The 14673-nt window shown below is 45.1% G+C and overlaps 1 protein-coding gene across 1 annotated transcript in view; it reads left to right on the forward strand.

Moving 5' to 3' along the window:
• T265_04148 (hypothetical protein) overlaps window positions 1–14673 on the forward strand; it is a gene marked incomplete at both ends in the record, with an annotated part of 45232 nt that overhangs the window by 8783 nt on the left and 21776 nt on the right. Inside the window, 10 exons of the mRNA XM_009168818.1 lie at window positions 1196–1340; window positions 1435–1732; window positions 4629–4892; window positions 6659–6848; window positions 7712–7981; window positions 10335–10606; window positions 10895–10965; window positions 12297–12721; window positions 12916–13281; window positions 14279–14598. Of these exons, the coding sequence (XP_009167082.1) occupies window positions 1196–1340; window positions 1435–1732; window positions 4629–4892; window positions 6659–6848; window positions 7712–7981; window positions 10335–10606; window positions 10895–10965; window positions 12297–12721; window positions 12916–13281; window positions 14279–14598 (2621 nt within the window). The remainder of the gene's footprint in view (window positions 1–1195; window positions 1341–1434; window positions 1733–4628; window positions 4893–6658; window positions 6849–7711; window positions 7982–10334; window positions 10607–10894; window positions 10966–12296; window positions 12722–12915; window positions 13282–14278; window positions 14599–14673) is intronic.

Consider the following 14673-nt stretch of genomic DNA (forward strand, 5'->3'; position numbering starts at 1 on the left):
ATGTCATGCTGTCGATGATGATGATGATGAGTCGTCTCAATGTTATCACTCACCATTCCTGAGCGTCACTCCCGACCTCGCCTGCGTTTGGAGTCCGCGGGTGCAGCAAGCAGTCTGATGTTTCAGTCCGGTTACCCGCAAATTAGGGTTTTGTAAACGTTTCGGACCTCGAAGATGCGTTAATTATAGTAACTCATAGTGATTCTTCTTGATGAGAAGTGCAGTTTTCACCTTCGTCTTGTAAGATGTGTTTCAAATCTTACGAACCTACGTTCTGGAAGAAGAGCAGTGTCAGTAACATCTTTCTACCAATTCTACGTCGAGTATCACCCCGTGTGAAAGCCGTTTTCGCCTTTTCACACTCCGAATCACGTTCATTCTTTCTATAGCTTGGAATCAAAGTGAGGTAAATGTACCGGCAACCCCAGTCCCGTTAGCAACTGCAGTCTTCCAGAATGGGACCTCAGGGTTAGATAAACCAGTAGTTGGTGACCGAAAGACATGGTCAAACCACGTAGCGATTGCTGATCCTGCATCAAAACTATCGCTTACCTTAATCTGCCAGACTTGTAAACGTCTTCAGCGATAACGAAATATTCAATCCACTGCGCTTTGTTATCGGTTCTGAACCAAACCTCAACCTACAGCTTGCTTGTCTAGATTTTTTCTGAACTTTGTCTGGAAACTGTCCCCTAGCAGCGCTAGATGTAACAGACGCTTCTCGATGTTCCTCCAGCTGGTGCTTCCGTTCGTAGGATATTGAATCCGAATGGATCAGGAGTGCGGTCGGACAGTTCGATCGTTTTACGGATTAAACGAGCGCCTCACGGACAGGAGTATGTCATCTCCTTGCGTTGTCTTTTACTCTCTTTTGTCACTATCCTCTAACTCGATCTCCAGTATCGGCCATTTTTCGCCCACACAACACAAAAATTCTGCTTGCCTCCTTCGTGGGCTTTCAAAAAGTTTTCGGTAGCCCTATGAGTAGTCTGATTAATCATGTTCCGCACTTTTTCTTGCCGTACGGTTTTTAAAACGACGTGGGCGAACTTTCTAGCCATTCTTACTTTTTCACAAGGGACATCAGTTTTAATGCTTTGCTTTTTTGATGATTACGATTGATTACGATGATTACGAGAGTAATGTGTACAAAGTATTGCCACCTCTTTTTCATTGACAATTTGTGTTCGTTCAGCTAACCGACGACTTTTGGATCTCTCTCGACAAAGTACTCCTACCACTTTGAGTCCGAAGTCAAACTGTGCTCTCCAGCCAGAAGTATTCTTGCCACTTTTGCCACAGGTTCCACAGTGCTCTTTCGCGCTTCCCGTCGATTCAGCGTACGTCCTTTAATGAGCAAATTTGTTGTTATGTTTACTGACTTGTCTCATCACTAACACACATCACTAACGAATTCCGGGTTTTTTCTTTCAGGCAGACCAACGCTGCTCAGTTGTCCAAGCCGGTGGCCTTTTGGGCTGTTGACTTATCTTCCACAGCTTGGATTTGTTTTCTAACATCACGATCTCATCAGAAGGGTCGAGTGACGAGCCTGGCCTGTTTCCCAGTTCCTGCTGACTTGGCCACACAAGAACCCTCAGAGGCACCATCCCTCGCTCACTGGCCTCTATCTTATCTGCCAGCCACTGATGCCGTGTACGTGCCCGTATCCCGCCTTACTGCCTGTCTCGAGTTGGGAACCGGAGTCATCCTGTACACCGGGATTACTAAGGTACGTTTTGTACTCACTTGGTGCCGTCCTTCAGAGTGAGTGGTTGATATCACTGTTTGTCGAACTATTAAGTTAGATCTCCTCATTTTCCCTTCCGTCTCGCGTTCTGAGTCAATACACGAGCATTAGAGAATGTTGCTGTTTTATCTTGATCTTCAGCGCAGTTACTGCTTGAAGTGTATTCAGTTGCTTATCCTTTGTCACATCTTCCGCGACGCAGAGGTTAATTACTTCCACGGGTTTTGAAGTTCAAACACCTGTATGTCTTCAATTTCGACTGTCAGTTCTTTATAGTTTGCTGAATTCTGAAACAAGAGACTCCTTAAGATCCCTGAATTTTCTTGGAAACCGGTAATTAGTTGATTTCAAACACCACTGATAGTGTGAAGTTTTCTGCCACAACCAGGTACGAGCGAGAATTTTTTCGCAAATCAGTGTCAGCGTATCTCTTCGGACTCTAAACTGAACTATATACACTTCAACTTGCGCTCTGTAGCAAAGCAGCTTAAACACGTGCAGTCGGCGATTGGGAGACTCAGTTTACTTGAAGCCGTGCAGCACTGAACGATATTAATTCAATCGTCATGCCGTATCTTAGGAACTGAGTGAAATGTAGGGTGTGAAGAGGTCCTGGTGAGCTGTCTGATAACGTTACGGCGGATGATTTGAAATGGAAACAACGCCAGTCGAATGGAGCGTCTCGACCATGATCTTAGTTTTTAAAAGAAGGTCCCAAGAACGCCATACGAAAACCATCGTGGCACCAACATGGTATCCGTTGCATCCAAGGTGCTTTCTGGCATAATGTACAGGTTGATCGATTATCGGGAATCAAGCTGGGTACCGTAATTTCCGGGGGCGTCCCTTTCATACTTACATCTCCTATGAGGATACTGTATGTGAACTCCTGTGGATGGGCACAAGTACACGGCCAGCTTCTGCCACAGTTCACCACGTCCAGTGTTGTAAGACGACACTGCCTTTTTTCGCCTTTCCTCTTCAACTTTGTCATTGATGTGCTGCTTGAGATTTCTCTGCCTATCTCTGAGAACTTGGTGGTGTAAATTCCCCCATCGCGTTTGCTCACAGACAGTATGCGGACTATATTGCTCTCCTTAGTTCAGATCCTTCAAAAATGGAAACCCTTTTACATAACCTGAATAATTCTGTCGCCTGGTTTGACATACGCTTCACACCTGCAAAGTGTAGAGTGCCGCTACAAGACTGGTGGCATCAAGCCTAAACATCATGCTTGCAGACGAGCCGATTGATGTGGTAGATAATTTTTTTTTATCTGGCAGTTGTATACGTTCCGGTGGAGGAGTTGGAGATGAGATTACTTCTCAGGTCGGGAAGGCCAGAGCAGCTTTTTCCAACCTCCGACACCTATGGGGCCGACGTGACATCAGCTTGTTTGTCAAGGTCAGAGCTTCCACTTCGACAGTGCGGTCCATGCGGCTTTATGGATAAGAAGCGTGGTCTTTGTGCGCATGGGTCATACGAAAGCTGTCAGTGTTTGACCTCGGTGTGGGGGCGAGATGGCTCAGTGGTTAGATCGCGAATTTACTGACCGGAAGGTTCGTGTTTCGAGCCCGACCTCTGCCTCTCGACTTTCCGTGTCTATGCTTGGGCTACCTGGCAGTATCCCAGCCGTCTTACTTCTTTTGGGTGGTATGGCAGCTAGGTGCCGAAAGGGTGTCACAGCTGAACGATTGCATGACTACTGCTACCTAGCTATCGGTGTCCCTGAAGCGCTGATTGAGTCTGGTGGTGACATCGGATATGCCAGAGGGAGCTCTACCACAATGGATAAATTACTCACGCTTCATAAGTTAGGACATATACTCCGCACGGCAGAGGATCATCTGCCTCACATAGCTGTTTTCCCATCCCTTTGCTAAGTGGACAGTGTATGATTTGGCAACATTAACGAGTAAACTGAGTCGGGTCGATAACTGCTGCCTCCCTGGATAATAACTGCGGGACTCAACTTACTAGTGGCCAGTCACGCAGTCAGTGGCTTGTGCTTCAAAGCTATCACCTTCAATGCGTAGCTGCCTAGTTTCCTAACTGAACATGCCACCGGCTCCGATGCTCGACTGTATCCCCTATGCTCCACCTTCAGGTGACCAGAACTGTAGCAGCTAGAGCCAACATATCATTGGTACATGGTCTGTGACTGATAGACTGAACTGATCTGAACCGAACTAAGGTCACCCACTGTACTCATTTAGTGAGTGGTGTTCGATTGGCGACCTTGTGACAGTTTGATTACTCATAACGTAACGCCTTTATTTTGACCTCGACTTTTGCCTTGAACTTGAGTTAGAAAAGGAACATAAAGTGCGCAAGGCACTTTGAAAAGCCCGATTAATGAACGAAATACATTGTGTCTTCAATCCTTTGTCACCGTCTCTCAGTGTCCTCGTCTTACCGGGTCCGAAATTCGCGTATAATCAGCGTGAACTATGCCTCTAGTTCAAGACGTTCTCCGTCTTATTAACGGTGGTCGTCACACGAGAAATTTAATGCCTCTAGTTTTGCTCCTCATTTGTTTTTGAGCAATGAAGCGGTCCTTCAACTAATTTCTGCAATCCAGACCAAGCCATCTGGCTGCTCAGCATATGTCTTTTGAGAATTAGTTAAGGGGTGTTGGTTATGCTGATGGATAAGGCTGTTTGACACAACACTGAGGCACGCATCAGACGATGTATCGGAATTCACGAGTGCGGGTAGTGGTTGCACGGATCAAAGCTAGGTGGTATTCTTTGACCCCATGTGTCCTGAGTTATCTCTAGCCTTTGGGGACCCGCTTAGTTCACAGGTGGGCAGTGAGCACTTTATTTTGCCACGTAATAGCCATCCCAATGACCGTTTTCTTTGTTTCCTTTTCCAGATATGCGTTCTTGGTGTCGGCCCCCCACCGTTGTTTTCAACTCGATCTTCAGTCGCTAGTCATCGGACGCTGGTACGGAACCGGAAAAATCGTGCACCTCAATCGGTTCACTGTCCATTTGCAATCCGACCGGATTCGACCGCACTGGATTGTCTGAATGAGCACACGGTCCCGAACATTTTAAACCGAGTAGACTCCTGTATCCGTGATTTCTTGTCAGCTGGTATTTCAGGAGACTTGGGTTGCACTGACACTCACAAACGAGTGAGTTTCCGGGTCTAATTTGTGTTAATTTGATATATTCGTGGGCTATTAATTTGGTGTATTTTCATCTGATTACAGCTTACAATTGAATCTATTGCCTAAATCACCACATATGTCAAATGACTTAATCCGTCGGTGAACGATTCTTTTGTTTTCAAACACAGGACGCAATCATTCACTCAACAGCTCTTCAAGAGTTTGCACAAGCGTACTTCCGATCTTTTGGTAGCTGGCGCTTACGCCCAGTTGACTTAAGCGGCACGAGTAGTCAGCTGTTTGTGAGATTTATCGGCAGCTTCTCTAGAATTCCGTAAAAGCTGTTGTGATTTATGTGAATAGCAAAACGCGAACAGTTCACCTACATTATGATGTGGTTTATTTCGCCCCCGAGAAAAAAGCACACATCGGAATAGACCAATCCTTTGAACGTCCTCCGTCAACTACGATTTAATATGGGCTATCTCTGGAAGCGGACCGCTCTCTAGAGTACCAATTTCCCATGGGGAACCCACTTAAGGATCACATTCACGATAAGAATATGTGAAGTCGCGTGTGTTTTTTGTTTTGGATGCTATCTAATGAATAGCAGACTTTGTCACTAAGGCAATTCTGAGGTTCTCAGTTTCGGAAATTTGAAATCGGTTTTAGCATCAAAAATTTCTTGCTAATGTGAGGAGATTTTGGATTTTTTCAGCGGAGATTTTATCCCGCATTAATTGAAGCCTATCTGTACTGAAAAACCTAGGAGCACTACACAACTGTTCCACCTTCAATGAGAATAATCGACAGTAAGCATTTCATGACGCTCCATAGAGTCTCAAACCAGCGACCTCTTAGGTAGTATTCTGAACACTTGACCGTTCAGCACTGCGAGGCTGATCTGGCACCTGAGAAAAGAGCTTGTTGGCTGCATTGTGAACATTCTCTACTTTGTATAATGTTGCACCTGTGTATTTTTCTGACATCACAAGAGTGCTGTTGGCAAGTCTTAGAGCACCGCCGTTTGTTTAAACACGCTTGAGAAAAACGATCCACACTTCTTTCTCAGTAAGGTCCATGTTATCAATGGGCTGCCACGTCAAACAGTTCGACGTTGTAATCGCAATTGATTACCCATCCCATAACATCAGTGAGATCTTACCGACTTGATGTAACCCATAGGTTAACTTTTGATGCGCACGTACCATTCCTCGGAGCAGTTGGCAGCGGCAGTATTGTTTGAGGGTAATACAGCGGAAGTCTGGGATGCAATAACGTACAGTAATTCAACGGTTACCGAGTTTCTCATAACTACAGCTGCTTTCGCTCGTGTATAAGAATAGGCTTTTGTGATAAATTCTCTTGTTTGGTGGTCCCTATGTGGATTCAGAAGTTATGAACAACTTATATGCCCCGATAAGTGCCCTCCTCATGCGCCGATACGACTAATCTGGTTAGTTCAGACGAAAGCGAAGAAGCACTGGACTAGAGTTTCGCTCTTGTTGGAACCAATCAGTAGTGCATAAATCTGTTTGCCGGGCTGCAAAGTCCGAATACCTAAATTGAAATTTTTGTGTATGTTACCCTACACCTATACTCTTGCACACAGTGCTGTTCGGTCTCTTGTGCACTACTCACTGTAATTCGGATGTCATTAGTTCGAAACCTACATTCGTGTTTGCAATGTGGACACCGTCCCGTAGGTGGACGAGTTCAAGTTTTTTACATAGAGCATGTGTTCCAACATATTACTGTCATTGTACCAATGTTTGGTATTTCCTTGGCAGTTCGCGAATTGGTTCGTCCGGACCGTTGAACCCGTAACAAACTGCGGCATCACACCTGTTGCCAATTGCTCCACAATCGATGATGCTTCTGGAAATTCGTTCAACTTCAGGCTCACTGACATGGTGAATCCTACTCAAGATAACCAACCGCTACGAGTTTATCTTCCGTCAGTATCGGAAGATGAGCTTGGTGAGTTTGGTGTCATCTACACTCCCTGGAAACGGAGTTTTTAACATTTATTCTTTACCAACCCCTTCAAATTTTATCGACCTGACGCTGTCTTATTCAACAAAGATTGTTCGACAACGGAAATCATTGATATTACGTTTTGACACAAACGTCCCACGGCATACCCTACAAATTCTGAACAGACTAGTGTATGATCACTGGAACATGTGGTGGTTAAATGAAAAGTTCCAATCAGTTGTTCATAATTCTTTGATGACGGGATCGCGCGTGGTATCTGGATACACTTTCTTATATCGGGCTCCACGGGAATTGGAATCATGCAAAGATCGTCGATGGTGTATATTTTCAAATTTTGCCATACAGGTTTATGTACAACTATACTGAAAACATTCTGCTGGATCGAAGTGCTAACATCAACAGCTGCTTTCAGGTTGGTTAGCGGGTCACTGTATGGTTGCTCCAATGAAGCTGTACGTATTGCTCGGATTCATTTGTGCTTCTATGGTTCTTCGGTTCTAAGGCATCATCTCTTACGTGAAGAGAAAACCTCTAGGTGCGAGGTGGCCCAAGTGGTTAGAATGCGAATTTACTGACCGGAAGGTTCGTGGTTCGAACCCGACCTCTGCCTCTCGAATTCCCCTGTCTAGGCTTGGGCAACATTGCAGTATCCCGGCATTCGTGCAACCTTTGGGTGGCATGGCACTTAGGCACCGAGAGGGTGCTAAAGCTGAACGATTTTTTTTATTCGATAAGCGTCCGGGTCCGAAGCTAGATGCTTAACCTTTGTTCGAATGGATAGCTACTTTGTGGGATCACTTTAACGCTATTTTGAAGTAACGCTTTGCTTTGTTTTCACCCTCCAGTCCAGCGTTGTCTGGTTTCTCTGAAACAGAGTTTGCCACCCGATGTCAGTTTACACCTGCTGAGTCGTTGGTTCGCAGTAAACAACGCTCCTGGCATATCATGCATCCAGTTCGATCCACCTTCAACTCCTTTTATTGGATCGCCTGAGTGGATACGCTTTACCCAGTTCATGCTTCAAGCCTGTGGGTTCGTATTCCTCAGTGACTACGAAAGCGCTCAGCAACCTGTCCACTCTGGCGATAGGACTCCTGTCGGTCCAATACCACCAGGTATATTACTGGCATTTCATGCCCTCAGTTTTTTGTATTTTGGGAAATCAATTCTACCGGCAACTGCCTTCTTTTTGGGGGCGTTTTCATGAGTTGACCTTGTCATTTGAAAAAAAATAGCTCTGTATTAAGAGATCAGTCGTAGACGTTGTTGTGAGGTTGTGTAAGATATCAAACTTATCGTTAGATGCATTCATGAGTGAAACCGAATGAGTTGCCCATCCTTTAACATCGAGTGTGAACAGAGGAACTTCTGAGCAATGTCACACTAGAGGCAGTACGTCACCGTGAGTAAGGCTTGACTACTTAGTCTTCGTTTCTCCTAGTTCCATAACTGCGATTAACCTACTGCGGCGTCTATAGCTTCTCGGCGGGCATATGTTCTTTAGGGGCATCTAACCCTACATTCCCTCCGACATTACATAAGTGTGCTGATGGATTTAAGGTTTCTGAATGTCATCCTTCGATCAATGCCCAACGTCAATGTGATTTAATGTCAATAGAACAGTATTTTTTCGCATCTGACAGACACCGTCGTAATCGAAAGAACCCCCAACTTGTCAGTTAACTCAATGGCCCTATATCTGTTTCACCAGTGTGGTATGGTACTAACCGGAAAATCATCAGCCCTGTTACGATTATTTCGATCGTATCCAACCGCCTGCTTGTTTAGAAACTGTTCGACAATGTAAAGGACGTGTAATTTCGGGACAGCTTCTCCGTAGTGTGCGATTCTTCTCCCCGTTTTTTACAACTCAATAGTGATTTTTGCAGCTTGTCGCAAAACGAATCAGGTAATACAATAATTTTGGAAAAGTGGGGCTCGCCCGAGTATTCCAAAAACGAAATTCCAACCCATAAATAGGCTTGTAGCCGTCTTGTATCACTGGACAGTGGAACTACCTCTACGCCTGCAATATTTTCCCACAATTATGTTATCATTGTATTCGGTGTTTGATTAAGAGTAGTAAACAAAAGACGAATGTAAGGTTTCGTTCACTATTGATTTCACTTAGTGTGGCTGGCGATGCTCACACTATATTATCGTTGTCTGAAGCGCGAAATGGGGTAGCAGACTAGTGGTATTGGGCATTGTTACTATAAGTTCTCACTGTTGTCATTTTTGGCACAGAGTCCAAACTCTCCACTTTCTTTGAATAAACGAGGTACTACGTACCAGCTGTGCACGTCATTCTGTCCTCAGTTTCTTAAGGCTTAATTAGGAATGTCCTTCAAAAAGTGATTTTCGAGAACTGCCCGTACTCCGACGCTCCCGATCACCAGAAGGCAGAGGACCAAATAGTACTCTACTTTTGATAGCCTGATGTGCCCGTCGATCCAGATACAGGTGACCAACCCTAAGGTTCTCTGTTCTCTGACGAGATGTTCATACCTCTCCTTGACACAACCGCGCTTTTTGTTCGGATTTGTTTTGAACAACTCCTCCGTAACAGAAAGAAACAATGACCATGGTACACTTATTTGTATTGTTTGAAGACTCAAATTTTAGGGACTACGTTTGCTTTTGGGTACAATTATCTCGACGGTTCATAAGAAGGCCCTGTCTTTTTCATCGCATAGCATTCTGAAGTATGGAGGAGCATCGGTGAATATATATGATTGCAATGGATAGTTGGAGTTAGGCTCTAAGTAACCTGACAGAAATTCGCGAGGTACACTCGCTTACACACCAATTGGGTTTCAAAGGTGACGTAACTGAATCCAAGCTAATTTTCCCGTTTATGATATTCTTCGACTGGATGTGCTGCGCAAAGTCAGCATCCTGTTTCAGTTGGTACAACATTTAAGTAGTTTCCAAGTACAAGATGATTTTAACGGAAGCTCAGGGACTGCGCCTACCTGATGGGCCCCAAGAACACCGGTCATGGGGTGTCGAAGTTCTCAGCAAAATTATGAGTAGTTTCCTTCAAGAAGAAACTGACGAAGACTTAGCGTTCAAGCACACATCCATTCTTACTTAGTTTGCTTACTCAAGTTTGCTTTTTGTATCCAACAGATGCTCTCATTGAATGACGCTTTTAGTATATGGCGCGCCATATCCACTTCACCGGCGCCCTCGAGTTCTTTGAGAACAGCTAGGTTTTTGATCTTGCTTCTGCGAAATGTCATGTCAAGTGTTCCCATCTGAATGGATATTCTTACAGCTTACTTCCTGTAAATACGTTATATCACGTCAATTGAGTGCTTGATTGCTTTGTAGCTGAATCGTGACGTCTCATTTTCGGTGTGGATCAGTATTTAGTGTGACTTATGCTGCTTATGGAAAGAATTTTTTTCATCGGTCTGGAGGAAGATCTAGACTTATTGGTAATCGTTTTGTTGCCTTTTCCAGTTACCCAATCGGAGCCCCGTCTTGGGAAACGTCAACGTGCGCAAACACATGACTCAGCTAACTCTTGGGAAGAGCTCTGTACACTTCTGGGCGACTGTACTATCGCGGATCCGTCATTACTGGCCAATAAAGGTACTCTGGCCGACCAGACTCCTGACCGAATTGAACGCTTTTCTTTACACCTGTCTTCTGCCATCCGGACAGATCCTGCCAGTCGCACCGTTCTATCAAATCTACCGACTATTTTGCTCAGCTGTCATCTTGTATATGAAGTAAGCTGAGGACATACTGCTCCTACTTGCCATCCTTTTTCCCGAATTCCATTCTCCCCACGATGCGTTGCACATGGTAACGGAAAATTAAAGGAAGGGTTTATCTCTAGCACCCAAACCACTCCTTACCGTACCCCTCATTGACAGCTGGCTGCATGAGAAAGACACGGTAGTTCAGTCTAAGTTACCCATCTCTTCGTTTTGATATGAAGTGCCCATCGCAACCAATAGTAATCGACAGTACCCTATTTATCATTTCTTATGTGGTTGTCTCTCTTTCCTTTACAGGAAGCGAAACTGAATCGAATTATGATGCCACACTTGCTACCCTTGGCGTCATTCAATGTCATCTTGAGTCGGTAGGTTCTGGACCTTTATCTGGATGGTGCAGCTGATAATGGTTCTGACACTGCTCGAATGTAAATGTTTAATTAACTGATGTCTTCTTCCCGTTTTACGTAGATGATGATTGTTGGATACCTGATCTTAGCACTTTGTAATGCACGGAGCACTTTGTTTTCCACACACTTTAAGATTTCGCTGATTTTCGTGCAAAAGCAGAAAATGATGGAAAAGTTGTGGAAAATGTGCAGCTGCAGAGAGGAATGCAGGCTACTGAATTGTCGAAGAATATCACGAAAATTTTCTGTGCACATGTTTAGTTTTGTAGGTAGCTTTTGACCACCCTATACCCCATCAAATGACTGGAAGAAATCAGATATGATTCATTCAATCAGAAGGCTGAGTTATCAGGTCTCATTCCCTAACAGAACACTGAAACCTACCTGGCCCACTTCATAAGTTTCTGCATTCTGCCTCTCCCTTGTCTCGAAACTGTGTTCGTGGAAGTTTGCCGTGAGGTTCCTTCTAGTACGTAGACCGGGATACTATCACTCAGTCCACATCTAGGCACTCATTTTTGCATGGTATCAGGTGGCATGCCGAGTTGGATTAGGGTTGCCACCGGAAGGACTTTTTCTCCTTACCTCTAACAAAACCAGTACTGGGAAACATCTGATCTCCAAATGAGGTTTACTGGTTTTGGCTTTGGTTAGTCGCCTTACGGAGAGCTAACATCTAAAGTCTAATCAGTCGGCGGGTGTTGGGGGAAGTGACTTTGGTGCATTTCTTTAGCGTAAACCTGTGTAACGAAAATTGGTATTGTTATGCTGATTGCTCGTTGACCATATATTCCATACCACTGAGTATGGAGAGCGTTTATTTTTGACATGGTTCTTTTGTGTTACATGAATGAAACAAACAGGGGATTAAGTGGTCGGATTGAAGCGGTGTTGGTTTAGGGTTGGGATGGGTGCCATGGCACCTTCAGATGCCTTCTTTTTATTGAGTTAGATTCATCCCGACGTTCATCCACATGAGCGTGACGGTGGATGTGTTTGTCTTTCCATATTGCCTTACTAAAGTCATTGGTTTCACGACACCGAGCCTTCGTCCGGAGGTACAACTTTTTCCTAGGTTCAGGTGGATGCCGATTTACTTGAGTTTCCCGGTGACTCCTATACTGCTGTCCGCCTTTCCAAATATTGTCCACCAATGTGAGGTAGTTTGTTTGTAACGAGAAATGATACGGACATTCTGTTTAGGTTATATTACACGTGTTTAATTGAATTACTGATAGCACTATCGGGTGTCGATGATGTCGATTCACGTTCGTTTCCTCCCACCTCAGTACGCTGAGCCTAGAGTCATATCTCGCCTACTACTTCACCGAATGGCCCGAGTTGACTACTTTTGGACTATTGCCATCAGACTGGAAGCTGCCTAGCGAATCTGTGGTGTGGCCCACCTCAATGCCTACTGATTATGCACCCTCTTTGATTGTCTGGATGATCAAGCAGCTGGAGCTTTCAGCCTCGGTTTCACCCTCTCAACCCTATGTTCATTTATCCGGTGTCAATGACCTGGCTGCAACTATGGCGGGAATGATTTTGGCAGCATTGTGTCCGCCAGAAGTCATGTATCCAATGGCCAATCGAGACAACGAGGGCGAAGGAGTCAGAATTCAGCATTTGGTCGATTGGTGGAATGCACGCATTTGTCACGTGGATCATCCTGGAATTTCGAATGCGTCTCACAGTTTATCCTACACCTTAGGTTTGTGGATTTTCCCTTTGCACTCGCAAGTGGTTTCAGTTCGTTGGAAACTCTTAGTACTTCTGATCCCGTTTAACATAAGGTAGCGTATGTTCTCACATTCTCTCCTTAACCTAACTCTTACCGAAAGACGACTTCTCTGAAGGTGTCTGGCTGTCGTCAATTGTGATTGCGGTTGTTTCTGTTTCCTTCAGGTAACTTTCAATCTCATTCCGCTTCTATGACACCTGCTGAGGCTCTGCAGTCTTCTCTGGACTCTTTGGGACCGTTTCGGAAGGCGTTTGTCAAAACTTTGTTTGCGGCTAGCACAATCAAAGCTTTCGACCAATTATCCGCAGGCGAAACCAGCAAACAGAGTTCGAGTCAGATGAGCTCACCACATAACTTGGCTATCATCTTTCTCAGCCAGTTGGATGAGAGTTCGTCTGATACTCATTCTTCACTGGATAGCCGTTTGCGTTCTCTTCCAGATGCCTTGTCAACGTTGCTGAATCTGTGGTTAAGCCGTTCTTGTGCGAACCCCCCACCTGATTGTGCTCCCAACGTTTACCGTCTCATGAGTAAGCTTCTTTACAGATTTTCCATCACTGTCATCTTTGAAGTTTTACCTTTGCTTGTCCTGTAACTGATGACCGGTGTACGGTAGTGTAGTTGACCTATTTTGATACACCTAGGTGTAAGGCAGATGTGTAACTAAACTCTCAAACAGCTGATATTTTGACACAATCTTAGCAGAGAATCCAGGGCAGTGTGACGGCTCTCACGGAGTCGGCTTTCGTTGCTAGAAAGAATGTAAGAGGAACATCTGCGCTTGGATATGATTGCTCATTAGTAGCAAACTGTAGCATGTTGGAAGGCTGTATGAATCAATTATGGCACTCACTATGGCGGTCCGGTATGCGGAAGGATCGGTAGGGGGGGGGGGAGAAAAGGCTTGTGTGGACCGCGAGATGAACAGACGGACCGGTTGCAGATAAAGGACGACCAATAGGCGCCCATTGCTTCGCAAAATGTCGCTTGTCCTAGTGTGTACTGTATTGCATACTGTCGCATTTGCAATGTGCGAGATGTGCATCATAGTCAGACATACGGGCCAACGGACCGCGAGATGAACAGACGGACCGGTTGCAGATAAAGGACGACCAATAGGCGCCCATTGCTTCGCAAAATGTCGCTTGTCCTAGTGTGTACTGTATTGCATACTGTCGCATTTGCAATGTGCGAGATGTGCATCATAGTCAGACATACGGGCCAACAGGGAATAGCGTGGATGGGGATTTGATATTGCGCGCTCCCTGGTAGATAGGAGTGACTGATTCTGTGGCTTGCGGTCAGGTGGGTAGCATCCCGAAATTCCTTCTGACCGTCCACGCAACCCACGTCTGTTTCCAATAGATAACCATTTCTTCCAGTTCCTTTTTATCGGTAGATTAGACAGGGTCGTCTGGGTAAACTAAACCAACCGAATGTTCCGTACCGGCTTTTGATCATATTCTTACCGCTTAAACCGAACACCTCACCCTTTAAGCATAGGTTCTGATTATTTCTTTCTTTCAGGACGTGATGATCTGGCTCGCATGGCGGAGCTTTCGTCCATGGGCAAATCAATTCCGGGAAAACGAGTGTTATCAACGGACGAAGCTTCTCGGAAAACTCCATTCAAAACCACCGCACTCTCTCTGATCCCCAATCAACATGCTCCTTCCCACTCGTCCCACTCTGAGACTGACATTTGGGCTGGTTCTGTTTTGCCCTGGTATCAACTTCCCCTTCCGTCTGTTTGTGCCAGGGACAGCGGCGCTCGAAACTTGCTTTCTAATCGGCATCGCCTACTCTGGCAACTGGAGAACAACCCGGCTAGCCAGGTTTCGTTCAAGGTTTGTTTCTTATTTTTGTCGGCACGTACTTTTCTGAAGTGGTGATTTGACGTACATTTAGTTTTGCAAACTCAT

Source organism: Opisthorchis viverrini (assembly GCF_000715545.1).
Source record: "Opisthorchis viverrini unplaced genomic scaffold opera_v5_67, whole genome shotgun sequence".
In the NCBI taxonomy this organism is placed as follows: Eukaryota; Metazoa; Platyhelminthes; class Trematoda; order Opisthorchiida; family Opisthorchiidae; genus Opisthorchis; species Opisthorchis viverrini.